At 42.4% G+C, this 14,019-nt stretch overlaps 2 protein-coding genes across 3 annotated transcripts; both read left to right on the plus strand.

The window, feature by feature from the left end:
• Positions 1-279: 279 nt before the first annotated feature.
• On the plus strand, positions 280-6,320 carry ube2ka (ubiquitin-conjugating enzyme E2Ka (UBC1 homolog, yeast)). The gene is made up of 7 exons (XM_028416213.1): positions 280-638; positions 1,284-1,377; positions 1,568-1,626; positions 1,722-1,804; positions 3,799-3,898; positions 4,727-4,855; positions 4,958-6,320. Exons 1-7 carry the CDS (start codon positions 576-578, stop codon positions 5,030-5,032), a joined length of 603 nt encoding a protein of 200 aa, XP_028272014.1. The 5' UTR covers positions 280-575; the 3' UTR covers positions 5,033-6,320.
• A 109-nt stretch (positions 6,321-6,429) lies between these two features.
• LOC114442535 (neuronal acetylcholine receptor subunit alpha-9-II) lies at positions 6,430-12,930 on the plus strand. 2 transcript variants are annotated; one of them, XM_028416212.1, is made up of 6 exons: positions 6,430-7,783; positions 8,262-8,407; positions 10,022-10,176; positions 10,298-10,478; positions 10,586-10,937; positions 11,206-12,930. In XM_028416212.1, exons 1-6 carry the CDS (start codon positions 7,744-7,746, stop codon positions 11,973-11,975), a joined length of 1,644 nt encoding a protein of 547 aa, XP_028272013.1. In that variant the 5' UTR covers positions 6,430-7,743; the 3' UTR covers positions 11,976-12,930. The 2 variants fall into 2 exon arrangements, with proteins under 2 accessions (XP_028272013.1, XP_028272012.1); XM_028416211.1 differs by having other exon boundaries at positions 6,430-8,407.
• Positions 12,931-14,019: the final 1,089 nt, after the last annotated feature.

Consider the following 14,019-nt stretch of genomic DNA (forward strand, 5'->3'; position numbering starts at 1 on the left):
AAAAGTATATGTATTGTAGGTTTGTCAGTAGTGGATTTGATTGGGGTCCATGGCAAGACTGGATTTAGTGGGATGAATGAAAATATAATATAATATAATATAATATAATATAATATAATATAATATAATATAATATAATATAATATAATATAATATAAATGTATCTATCTATCTATCTACTAAAGTAATGAAAAGCAAGTGGCTTTATTATTATTATTATATAGGAGTTGATCAACCAATGGGAGTAGCCGTTCAGGATGGCAAAACAGGTCACATGACCCCCTCTCCTCCAGACTGCATGCAGTTTTAGTATTAAAATGTTTTCAGTACCACCAACCGTTGTGTTGTTACATTTTTGAGATGATAGCTACACGTTGAGCTGTTTTAAAGAATTGTAACACCACGCTGATCACTGGGACTGACGGACACAAACGGCGAACAACGTTACAGCTGTTATTTTTGAGGTAGTATCCAAAAAGTGCAGAGGTACTGTAGGCAGAACGAGCTAACGTGAGCTAACGTTAGTCAGGTCGGACGGCGACGAGGCCCCAACAGGACGGGAACATAGGGGAACGATGGCTAACATCGCAGTTCAGAGGATAAAACGGGAATTCAAGGAGGTGCTAAAAAGCGAAGAGGTTGGTTGTCATGTTTGTCACTTGAAACTGTGGCTTTTGTTTTTTCTTTCAGTGACTACAAGGCTGAATGAGAGTGACGCGTCGCTGGCTCAGCTGTCAGCTTGCTAATCACCGAGCTGCTAGCTTTAGCTAACAGACACGGCAGTGCATCCAGCTTCACTAATAGCTACTATTAGCTAGCTGATTCTGTGTCACTCTGGAAAGTTAAAGTTGGTAAACGTTAGCGTTACTTGAGCGCAGTAAATTAGATTTTAGAAGCATTCTCGAAATTCAGTGAGCCTCAACTTCATGTTGCTAATATTTATGGCTAGCTTACATGTATTCTTATGGTCTCTAAGCTAGCTGTGATAGTACTAGCAAACATAGTTTGTTGTAATCCGCGTGTTGCATTGAAGATATATTCTTCAAATGTATCTTCATTAAACAGCCTTATTTCTACTTACATAAGATGACCTACTGTAATGTACATCTGAAAAATGTGTGCAACAAGTTGAGTCAACTTTGGCTAATGCTGCGGGGGGTGTCAACTTATGCTGCATAGGCAGGTTTGTGTTTGATTCTAACTTAACCCGTTGCAGTCTGTCTCACTGCAGAAGTTATAATGTGTGTTTTTTTTTCTTGCTTTTTTGCATCATCACCCTTCAGACGAGCAAAAACCAGATAAAGGTGGATCTGGTGGATGAGAACTTCACAGAACTTAAAGGGGAGATAGCAGGGCCACCTGACACGCCGTATGAAGGTGAGGGGTTCATGTAGACGCACACTGCCTGCTAAGCACAAAGCATGGTTACTGTGTAGTCCTTATTAACAAACCAGAAACTCTCAATCTTAACAATGTGGGCTAAACATGTCACATCTTTCACTGCATGGTTGGAATATCTGTGTCATGAGTTCTGAAATATTGTGGTAATCTATTACTTTTCTTCCAGGGGGTAGATATCAACTAGAAATTAAAATTCCAGAGACGTATCCGTTCAATCCACCCAAGGTAGGAATTTGTTACTGCTAGTGCTATCCTTTCTCTGATGTACATATGCTGTTCCACCAGTAATTGTCTCTGTACCCCTTTTCATTTATTATCAGGTGCGGTTTATCACAAAGATCTGGCATCCCAACATCAGCTCAGTTACAGGTGCAATATGTCTGGACATTCTCAAAGACCAGTGGTAAGTACATGCGCAGCTGCATTCTTGACATTCTTCATCCATCACCCACCCCCTAAAGAAATACCTATCAAATAGGTTCTCCCTGTTATTTCAGCCATACCTTTGTGCCTTTTGCCTGTATATACACTGCAAAATTACAGCATTTATTCATGCAATGTTACAACCGTGTGAAATGCTTCTGTGAACCTAAAGATAAAGTGAGAAATAAACATTACTCTTAGAATTAAAGCTGCAAGCAGCATTGCGGGCCCTCGCGCACCTTGCGATCCGTGGGGTCATCGCAGTGTTCTCTCCTATGCTCGCGTCTCCTATACTCTCCTGTGCTATGCTCTCCTCCTCTCATTTCCACAGATATACAACAAACACATGTTTACAACCAAACTTTCCTGCTACCAGTAGGTGGCGCTATGACCGTATCATCCTATTAGCATATATATCTGTTTAGACTCGGCTCCATGGCAGTACTGTAAGATTTTGTCCACATTGCATAAAGTATATGGGTAGTACTGCATAAAACACAGCGAGTTCCTTTGTAATGGCGAATGGTCAACTTTGAGGCCACTCCCCCACCACACGGTAATACTTTTGAAAGAGTTTTGGAATGCGTCTATTCCCTATGGTGTCCTGAGTGGACACAGTGAATTTCAGCTGAATTGCATGAAGTATGCGAGGCACGAAAAGTTTTATAGCTGGGTCAGAAAACGGTAAAAATTACAAAAAAAAAGTCAAAATGGTGGACTTCCTGTTGGGTTTGGAGGGGGGGTCCAAGAGACTTTTTTGTGCGTCTTGGGGTGATACACATGTGTGCTAATTCTTGTGATCCTGTGTCAAACTGGCCAGCGGGGCTACGCATTAGGGCAATAAATACAGTGACTTCCTTTGTAATGGCGAATGGTCAACTTTGAGGCCACGCCCCCGCCACACCGTCAGACTTTTGTAAGAGTTTTGGAATGCGTCTATTCCCTATGGTGTCCTGAGTGGACACAGTGAGTTTTAGCTCATTTGGATGAAGTATGCGAGGCGTGAAAAGTTTTGCAGCAGGGTCACAAATCGCCAAAAATTAACAGAAATTTCAAAATGGCGGACTTCCTGTTGGGTTTGGAGGGGGGGTCCAAGAGACTTTTTTGTGCATCTTGGGGTGATACACATGTGTGCCAATTTTCGTGACCCTACTCAAAACAGGCCACAGGGGCAGGCAGAAAAACCTATGAAAACACAACATTTTGTGTAGCCAGTAGGTGGCGCTCTGTCAAAGCCTCAATATTGTTGTATAGATGTGTTTAGGGTCAGACTCTGATCATACATGTGACATTTCGTACAGATCGGACAGAAAACGAAGAAGTTATAGAGACTTTCTGTGTCCTCAGAAATGGTCAAACTTTGAGGCCACGCCCCGGCCACACCGTCAGACTTTTGTAAGAGTTTTGGAATGCGTCTATTCCCTATGGTGTCCTGAGTGGACACGGCGAATTTCAGCTCAATCCGTTGAAGTATGCGAGGCGTGAAAAGTTTGGCAGCAGGGTCACACATCGCCAAAAATGGCCACAAACCTTCAAATGGCGGACTTCCTGTTGGGTTTGGAGGGGGGGTCCAAGAGACTTTTTTGTGCATCTTGAGGTGATACATATGTGTGCCAATTTTCATAATCCTGTGTCAAACCGGCCAGAGGGGCTACGCGTTGGGGGCGCTATAGAGCCATTTTTATATGTGCATTTCAAAAGTCAGCAAATTTCAAAATTTTTCAGGCGAATGAATTTTTCTACCAAGTTTGGTGAGTTTTTGGGCATGTTAAGGCCCCCAAAAATGCGATCTAAGGGGGGGAAAGAAAAAAAAAAATAATAATCCTAAGGGTTTCAATAGGGCTCTTGCACCATTCGGTGCTCGGGCCCTAATTAGGCAAAGTTTTAAATGTTGTACTAGTTGGACTATTGTTTTTAATGCATAAATGGCATCAGTGCAGGTTGCATTAAACAGTAACTTGTATGTCATTTCAGGGCAGCAGCTATGACACTGAGGACAGTCCTCCTGTCATTACAAGCCCTCCTGGCAGCGGCAGAACCAGACGACCCACAGGATGCAGTGGTAGCTAATCAGGTGGGTGCACATTTATGTTTTCCACTTTTGAAAATTACATTTCCTGTTTGAACGTAATGTACCACTAGTAATGACTATGCAATTTTGCTCTGACTATTTCTGTAGATATGCAGTTAGTAATGCTTCAAAAATTATGATAAAATCAGCAGGAGAAATATTAATCTTGATTAAACTTGGAATATTTTTTATTGCAAGTTGCCTGCTTTTTTTAAACAACTATCCTACTGTGTGTTTAGTATTGGAAATGTTCACACACGACACTGTATGAACATTAATGTTACAACGTTTTGTACGTCTTACTATTTTACTGATGACACTTCAAGTTAAAGTATGAGTACACAAATAATTAAATAAACTGCAATTACTTTACTTGCATAACATTTGCAACCCTGATAGCTTATGCTGGTTGGAAGTCTGGGCTGTGCATTGCAATTAAGAATGTTCACACAGCATGCAAAAAGAAAACTTGGCAGCACTGTGCAAAAATGTCTGCCTGGCAGCCGTAGCTCTCCCAGTTCCTCTGGCTCAGAATATCTTAGCATCCTCAAAATCTTGTTATTAGTCATCTACAAGATTTACAAAATAGAACAGATGACTCATACATACACTACCTCAAAGGGATGCCATGATAATGGATGCCATGAGTATTTTTAATAAAGTAACACTGCGCCAGTAATTCTTTTTTTTCATGTTTTATTTTGAATCTGGGTCATTTTCTCTTGATGATAATCAAAGGAAAGAAGCTAAACACAAATAAGAGAGTTGTTGGCAGTGGCATGTTTTCTACACAAATGTGGTGTTGTTTTTCTTCTTTTGTCCATCACACAGTACAAGCAGAATCCAGAGATGTTTAAACAGACGGCGAGACTCTGGTCTCATGTCTACGCAGGCGCTCCTGTCTCCAGTCCGGAGTACACACGCAAAATAGACAAACTCTGTGCCATGGGGTTTGAAAAAGTAAGCACAACCAAGTCGTTCCTTTCACCTAAACTGCAGTGCACTTCTGACTTGTGCCACAGTTAAACCGTAGATCTGACTGGTTTTTGTTTTTATTCCCAGAATGCAGTAATAGTGGCGTTGTCATCGAAATCCTGGGATGTGGAGACGGCGACGGAGCTACTGCTCAGTAACTGAATTTTGACACCCCCGTTCATCTTCCTTGTTCCCTATCTCTTCCTCCTCTCATACACACACACACACACACACACACACTCTTTCCTGCAAAGTCCCACTGTCTGAAGGCATCTCTGTCCCCTGTCACACCCTCTGTTTCACATTGGATCCCATGCCTCCGCACTTCATCATCTTCTTCCTCTCCCTTGTGGCATTTCTCCCCTGTACTCATCACCTCTGCTGTACCACACTCAAGTCAGCTGCTCTGTGAGCTCGTATCACTGGTTTCTTAACGTTCATTCAACATTCCACTCAGTGCTACAATCAAAAATTTAATCAATGTCACCTTGCCCGTTTTTGAGGCAAACGGCGCACTTAAGACCCCCCCCCCCACACACACACACACACACATGAATGGCCCAGCTTTTCCCGCTCTGTCCAGGAAGCAGCTGTCAGCAGCTTATCCTTGCCTATGCAGTGCATTGACCATTATTTGTGAAAACGTTTGTTGAAGAGTTAAGCCACCAAAGGAGGCTCTCTTTAGACCTGGTTGTAATTAAACACACTTTTGACCCTGATTTCCAAACGAGGATTAAGCTGAGCTATAAACGTTTAAAAATATCTAAAACTGCAATGTCTAAAACTACTGCTCTCATTCCATCAGTAATGGACATTTAGATATTTCAGGACACTATAGGACACCTTATGTTGATTTGATCTGTACTGAGAGTTCGGACCCCATTGTTCTGATGTGACCGGTGAGGTGTGCAGTGATAATGTTCTCTGGCAAAGCCAAGTGTTGCATTGTGGATATTATGATTATACAGAAGCAGTCATGCATGAACAAGTAAAATTGTGGGCTTGGTGCACTAAAAAAAACAGTTAATACAGTACAGGTAATTCACACCGTGTGGGTCGGCTTATTCTGCGTTCTGGAAACCAGCTCATAGTGTGTCACATAAGTGTTCCCTCCATCTTCATGCCACTTTTTCCACTTCCCAGACTGTCAACAAACCCAAAGCGAGCAGGATGTCCCCTTTTTTTTCCCTCATCCCAACACCATGACATGGGTTACTTCACCTGTCCCTTCCCCACACATTTTTAATATGTTTTATTTGGTTCTGGCCTCCTACAGGAATACATTTGGATTCTTGTTTTTAAACTGAGAGAAACAGTTCAGCAGAATCACAATCTGTCACAAGTCTGGGTGAAAATGGTTAAAAAATACTGCATCATCTTAACTAAGCCAACAGATAAATATGTCAATGAGTCATCTGTAAATAAAAATATTAAAGTCTGTGTAAAATAACTCTTACTCCGTCCCGTCTGTGGTAACTTCTTCACTGTGATGTGACAGAAAAGATTTAACTTGAGTATTGATCAATAGAGGAGCTCTCTTTGCTTCCTGTTGTGTTGGATCCAACACTTGTTTATAGGCTTGTATGGCTTTGCATGCATTTGAATAAAAATTAGGGTGAGGCGCTAAATTTATTAGACCAACAGAAAGTGAGCCTACAGGGAGTTTTATTGCAGTGAAACTGGAACAGGCTAGCCAATTTAGATGAAGAATGTGTGTGAGTTATGCTGCGTGCTGTTAGTCTCTGTGCAATATTGTGTAGTGTTGCACTGCTGTTGCATTACGTTCCTGTTTGAGCAGCATATTTTTTTGCGTGTGTGTCTAGAGCATCAATAAAGAAGCGATAAGGTATGCAGTAAGAATCTGCTTATAGAGAGGGGAACTGGGAGCGAGCACAGTAACAGATGGCCTGCTCGGAAACATGTTGGGTCACGTTAAACCTATCCAAGAAACCCTGGAAATAATCACAACACAGTCTCAGCCTACGGGATCGCACCATTTCTCCTTTGTGTGATGTCCACTCATCTATCCGTGGCTCCCTCTGTTCTGCAGTTTCCTCCACTGGTAAACGCTAATAATCTGGGAGAGACTTCTCTCAGATTATTAGTGGCCACTTGCACTATTTAATATTTGATTATAGCTCAAATGTAATGTGAACAGGGTGGATTCAGAGGTTCAGCTTTGATGTAGAGCAGCATGTCCAGTGTGAATCAACAAGTCCTCAGCAGCATGCAGGTTTTTTTCAGTACCACAGTTCCCCTGCTGTAATTGCCAAATATATTTTACAATGGTTGAGTAAGACTTAGACTGAGTAAAAGTGGCCACAATATTTCAAATATTTTAAATGATAGCACCTTTTATTATTCTGTGCCTGGGCTCACTGATCAGACCTTTTATTGGCGCTTCAATCAAGGATTGAAATTGAAATTTTGCAAAACTTGCCAACTGCCTCTATTGGCAGAATATTACAGTTACTCCTGTGAGTGTTTACCAGATCTCCCTCTTGTGTGTGTCCCTGGTATTGGCAGTGTGTGTCCAGCGCAGCCCGCCTGACCATTTGAGCGCTGTTTGACAGCTGAATAGCCTCCTGTGTGGTGAGGCGATGATTCGCGGGCGTCTTGTTTCCTTCAGTCTGCCGCTGCTATGTGATAGCCGGAGTTTTATTCCGTGTCGTAGTCAGCAGACATGCTGCCTCCCCTGCCAAGCAGTAAGAGCCGGCCTGACCGCAGAGAAGGCGCTCTGCTATCTGCGACTAAGCTTAATTGGGGTTGAACGGGCTTCATGTAGGCTCGTTCAGGGAATGAAACTCACGACCGTCAGATTGCTCGTTAAGGCTGTGAGGTAATTTCCTTTTTGGAGAAAGTCAGAAGTCAAGATGATTCTAATAATCTGTGTGGTGATGCTCCTTCCAGAAGGTGAGTCAAAGCTGCAAACAAACTTAAACACACACGTTATTTATAATAAGGACTCCTATAGATGTATTGCTGCGTGCGTAATTATGCGTAAAGCACCGTGGATTTGCAATGAGCCAAAGTTATTTACGCACTAAACCTTGTATGTTCATATTAAACCTTTCAGCTTCAGTGGCAAATGTACTGAAAGAATAACTTTGTTTACAATAGAGTCCTCAAAATATCTGATAGTTGCTCACAAATCCACATTCACTGGATGTTTGTTGTGCAACTTTTTGCTTTAATTCATACATTTGGTCTCAATTTTACCCCAAAATATAATATTGTAGGCAATTAATCAGCCTCTGTGGGGCATTTGTGGCATTACGCAAACATTAATGGCATCTATCAAGGAAAATGGCAGCTGATCTACAAACTGTATTAAAATATCATCCTGTCATGAACTTGAAAATGAAAGCTGATCATCTTCTCTTCTCCTCAGTGGTTGACTCTGCTCAGGGTCGCTATGCTCAGAAGCTCCTGGATGATCTGATGGAGAATTATTCCAGTGCTCTGCGACCTGTGGAGGACACAGACAGAGCTCTGAACGTCACCCTACAGATCACCCTCTCTCAGATCAAAGACATGGTGGGTACCTGCTCAGCAGGTCTGATTGCACACAGGATGTTACCCTTTAGGAATACAGGTACTTTTTTTGGCCCCTTTTATGATATTCTAAACGTTTGTTCCCATTTATTCGCCTCCCTTGTTTATTATTTAGTGTTTATTTTTTTGGCCCTCCTTCCATCCATTTTTGGTCCTTTGCAGATACTGTCTCTTCCAAACATCTTACCAGACTGAGCAGACTTTAGAATTTCTTTCTTAACTAAAGACATGTATGTCTGACTTTTTACTGAGAGGATTAGTTTTGCTCCTATTGGCTGTAGTTCCTGCTAAAATTTGGCAGAATTCATGCAAACACAAAGAACTGTATTGAAGCTTTGAGTGCCAGTCCAGTCCTTTGGGTGGCAGTCGTTGGCAGCGAGAAGAAAACTGTGCTACATTATTTTTGTTTACAAAGCTTCTCTTGGGACATTTCCCTGAATATCCTCCAGTACATGTTGTGTAAACTGTCACTTCACTCTGCATGAGGCTCCAAGACTTTTCCTTAAACATCATCATATTGATACTTACATCAGAAAACAAGTATTTGCAGAAAATATCCCCTTTTAACAAAGTGAAGATGTTCTGATGACCGTCTGTTTTCCTCCATATAATGACGTCAGTCTACCAAAGCTTTGTAAGTTGTTCATGAATGACACTGAACCTTTAACTGTACAGCCTGGGCCTATTGTTACTCAGTGGGTTCAGGTTCCCGTTCAGGTTCAGTGCGGTGTCAGGCCGCAGTAAATTAGCAGTTGTGTTTGTGTAGATGATGAGAAAAAAGACCCCAGCTGAATGTCATGTCTCTGTGGTACAGCAGGATGTCAGCCTGTCATGTCTGATAAGACATGTCCTCTTCTCAAAGTATGTGTGCGTGTGTGTGTGTCGGAGTGTCCTGTTACCCAATGAGGTTATGGCTTCTTTGGTTATATGTTACCCCACCCACCCTCATCCTCCGGTCACTCTGCTCATCCACCTGATATTGACAGGCAGGTCTGGATTTCAGCTGTTGTTGATGAGCAACACTGAGAAGGAGTCAAGGTGATGGCAGTTAATCCTTTAAGGAAAAAGAAATAACTACAATGCCTGCTCAAAAAACCTTTAAATAACCCAGCTGTTTCCTCAGGTGTTATAGCTAATGTGCGTGTGTACCATGCAGTCAAAATGCACCCCCCATGGATTCTGTATGCATCTGACTGAGGATGCATGAACATCAACTTTTAATCTCTGCTGTTTAAAATGTAAATACTGAAGGCAAGACATGGAAGTCTAAAACAATCTGATAGGAATCAGAAGTCTGGCTCCTGTTACAGGACAATGATGTGCTGCTGACGAACTGGAACCCTCATAACTCTATGGCTTGAACTCAGACCTGCTGGTATATCTTGCTGCCTGCGGGAGACTTTGAGTAATGTGCAATGGAATGTGGTTGAGTAAATCACCATAGAAAGATGGCTGCATGTTTACAAGCCATAAAGGTGTACGCTTTGGAGTGTAAGCTTTACACCGTTTGCACAGAACCTCCTTTTGCTCTTTTTTTATGAAGTTCATGAGCTGGTTTTGCTGATGTTTTTCTGCTAATACTGTGGCTGTGTGAAGGATGAGAGGAACCAGGTGCTGATTGCCTACCTGTGGATTAGGCAGACGTGGCATGATGCCTACCTGAGATGGAATAAAGAAGACTACGATGGACTGGAGGTCATCCACATCCCCAGCAGCCTGGTGTGGAGGCCTGACCTTGTCCTCTATAACAAGTACGCCCGTACGTTGCCCTCAAAAATGAATGTTTCTATAATGTACCAGCAGAACACAGCGGAGCTCACCGCCATTTACATGGTACCTGTTACTTAGTCTCATCTGGCTTTGCTCCTCTAGAGCTGACGATGACTTCTCAGGGCCGATGGACACCAACGTGAGACTGCGATACAATGGAGAGATAACCTGGGATGCTCCTGCCATTACCAAGAGCTCCTGTGTGGTGGACGTCTCCTACTTCCCCTTTGACAGCCAGGAATGTAACCTCACCTTTGGTTCTTGGACTTACAATGGCAACCAGGTATGGAGTAAAACAAATATCTGTGTTGATGCTGTACATCTGTGTCAGGTCAGTTGAAGTGGTAGTAGTGACCTTCTGTGTCTACACATCCCTCACCTTTATTCCAGGTAGATATCATAATGGGCATGGATAGTGGTGACCTCTCAGACTTTGTGGAAAATGTGGAGTGGGAGTGCCATGGGATGCCGGCCACCAAGAATGTCATAATGTATGGCTGTTGCTCCGACCCTTATCCAGACATCACCTACACAGTGCTCCTGCAGCGCCGCTCCTCCTTTTACATCTTCAACCTCCTCCTCCCCTGCTTCCTCATCTCCTTCCTGGCTCCTCTTGGTTTCTACCTGCCTGCAGATTCTGGAGAGAAGGTTTCCCTCGGGGTGACAGTTCTTCTGGCTCTGACTGTGTTCCAGTTAATGGTGGCTGAGAGTATGCCACCCTCGGAGAGCGTGCCTCTGATAGGTAAGAGTCAGTATAATGATCGAATGATGACTTTCTTCTTCTTCTTCTTGGCTTAATTGTAATAATCCTTGAAGCCAAGTCTGCCACTCTGTGATAACACAGCTCCAGGGCTAACCCATGAATGAAAGGGGACAGAGCCGTCTCATTGGCTGGACATGACACAGTCAAATCTGCCTCTTTCTGCCTCATACACTACAGCACTACTGTGTTACTGATCTTTTTAAGCGTTTGAACAGGATTTTGTATGTGCTGTCTTTTTTTCTTCCAGGAAAGTACTACATTGCTACTATGACCATGGTTACAGCCTCAACATCTCTCACCATCTTCATCATGAACATTCACTTCTGTGGTGCAGAGGCCAAACCAGTTCCACACTGGGCAAAAGTCCTCATCATCGACTATATGTCCAAGATTTTCTTTGTGTATGAAGTGGGCGAGAACTGTGCCTCGGCCTCTTCTTCATCATCCCACTCTGCTCAGGATGACTTTCGTCACCAGCAGATGAACAGTCACCTTCATTCGAATGGTAAACCTGGGAGCCACCGTGGCAGAGAGGACAAGCAGAGTCACAGGTACCCCAGACCTCAGACCCCTAAACATCCAAGAGCAAAAGTCCAGCACCACATCACCAGAGAAGAGGGCAACCACTATTCCAGCTTTCCAACTGGAAAGTATGAAAGTTCCAATGGTGGGATCCCTATCAGTGACTGCTGTAAAGAAGACCAGAAGGTCCCATGTTGTCCTGAGGACCAGAAGCCTCCCTGCTGCCCTGAAGACAAAAAGCCTCCACCTCCTGCTCCTACTGTGACCTTAGGACCTTGTGTGTTCTGTGCCCACGGCAGTGGCCTCCCTGCTGTTGACACCAAGCTGGTGCGCAATGTGGAGTATATCGCCAACTGTTTTAGAGAGCAGAGGGCCACATGCGCCAAGGGGGCAGAGTGGAAGAAGATTGCTAAGGTGATGGACAGATTCTTCATGTGGATTTTCTTCATTATGGTTTTTCTTATGAGCATCCTCATCATCGGAAAGGCACCATGACCAGACAGGAAGGTTACGTGCTTTTTATATATTTGACTCAAAGAGCGTTTGGTCAAATAGAGACTAATTTTTATAAACATGTATATTGAAACATGTAAGGCATTGGTGGTTTGTCTGGAATATTCTAGATTACATAAATTTTAAAATAAACTCAATTTTGCATGCATTGACTATGTCAACATGTGTAGGCAGTGTCAAATATTTGGCAACTAGCAGTTCATGGTTTTTCTTCCTTTTAATTGATTCCTTTTGGCTGCACCTATGCAATCCATAGCATACCCACTGTTATTTCAAATCTCCCTACTATTGCCATCAGTCATGACTTCTATGTTGTTCATCATCTAAAGGGCTCAACAGTCAAGGTAAAATATGACCAGTGGAGACAGCACATGTCTTATTCACCACTGTGAAATCAGACGCCGCAGGGCTCAGAGACACGGCGCCCGTGCACGCTTTGCATCCGCAGAATCATTTTTCTGTTCAAAATCATCCGGTGAATAGTTAATGAACGCGCTTTGTTTGTAGCTCAGCCAGGGCAGTGAGGATGTAAGCTAATATGGAGCATCAATTATGTATATGTTGTGCACATTCTGACACCCACTCTGTACTTTTTATAAGCCCCATCCCGTCAACTCTAAAAGCCAAGTGAGTGAGTGTGTTTCTATGTGTGCACAGGCACGAAAAACAAAGGTAAAAGCAGAAGAAATTAAAGACAGAGGACCAGAGGAGAGATAAACAAGAAAACACTAACCAATTATACAAATTGGAATTTGTGTACACTGTACTTAAAGTACATTTTATAGGGAAATACTGTGCGTATTTTATATAAATGGAATACATTTTTTTTTAATTTTAGAAAATAGTTTTAGATTGAAATTCACGGCCCCTGTTAAAACACCAGTAATTTTCTAGCTTTTATTAATAAAGTTATTAGACAACCCAACTCAGTATAACATGCCCAAGATAAGATGCTTTCAGATGAAGTTAATCTTTTAGTATTTTAGTATGTTAGTAGTTTGTTGTATTGTGACATAAGCATGTTTAAGTTTTTTCTATTACAAAATGACCTAACTACATCAGATAGGAAGTACAATAAATATACTCTATATACCTGATTGTAATGTGAATATAACCTTTTGAGCAGTTTCACCCTTTCTTACAGTAGGGGGCGCTCATTTCCCACATTCTGGTGGAGAATGCCCTTGAAACCTCTCTGTCTGAAGGTAATGTGGCAACATGTGTACACTTGGCTTGCCACTTGTTTGTCGTGCTGACTCTCCTCTGTGAGCTCTGGTCAGCAGGAGTCTGACAGACATGCAGAGGTATTATTACATCTTTTACTCTTCTCTTTTAAAGTGACTGCCAGGCTGAAGCAGGAGAGTTTGTACAGGTGAAGCAAGGGGATATTTCCTAGTGTTATCTCCACTATCACTGGCCAGACACATAGAATGTGAAGATCACTGATGAGCCATTATTTCATGACAAAAACTATTTTCACAGCAGCTGTTAAATTAAGTGTTCAAATCTACCCATGTGATTAGTCACCTTACTGCACAGTCTCATCATACTTGACAAAATACTTTAATTTTTGTGTTTTAAATGCATTTCAGTCCCCATTTTGCGCATCAAAAAGGGGGAGAGAGGAGTGCAAGCAGATCTGGTGTCTCGAAAATACCTCGACATGTGTTTAAAATGGAATATCTGTTCAGTAGATTGCAGGAGAATGTTAGAGATAAATGTTGTTCTGTTGTTCCAGTTAAGTGTGACGGTGGGGCTGCACATGAATCACGACATCAGTAAATGATTGCGTTTATGTGTTTACGTATTTCTGTCCAGCAGCGTTGTCATTAGCCGTCTGACATATTGCTCTGTAAAACTTTAACAAGCTCTCTAACACTGCGTTAAAGAGATTAAATCATGTGATCCGTGAAGAACGGGACCTTGAAATCAACATGGCGGTTGCCATGGAAACTGCAGGACGCTAACATAAAGTGGTCCTCCACACAATGTTGACAGAAAGTTTGTTGTTAAGCGGAGAGGGTCT

Source organism: Parambassis ranga, chromosome 10 (assembly GCF_900634625.1).
Source record: "Parambassis ranga chromosome 10, fParRan2.1, whole genome shotgun sequence".
NCBI classification, from domain to species: Eukaryota; Metazoa; Chordata; class Actinopteri; family Ambassidae; genus Parambassis; species Parambassis ranga.

Bases quoted from the DNA above. Each gene is read 5' to 3' on its own strand.
- ube2ka (XM_028416213.1), top strand. From the start codon at position 576: ATGGCTAACATCGCAGTTCAGAGGATAAAACGGGAATTCAAGGAGGTG. The intron at 1,378-1,567 runs GTGAGGGGTTCA...CTTTTCTTCCAG, and splicing joins ACCTGACACGCCGTATGAAG to GGGGTAGATATCAACTAGAA. The intron at 3,899-4,726 runs GTGGGTGCACAT...TCCATCACACAG, and splicing joins ATGCAGTGGTAGCTAATCAG to TACAAGCAGAATCCAGAGAT.
- LOC114442535 (XM_028416211.1), top strand. From the start codon at position 8,177: ATGGCAGCTGATCTACAAACTGTATTAAAATATCATCCTGTCATGAAC. The intron at 8,408-10,021 runs GTGGGTACCTGC...GGCTGTGTGAAG, and splicing joins TCTCTCAGATCAAAGACATG to GATGAGAGGAACCAGGTGCT. The intron at 10,177-10,297 runs GTACGCCCGTAC...TTGCTCCTCTAG, and splicing joins GACCTTGTCCTCTATAACAA to AGCTGACGATGACTTCTCAG.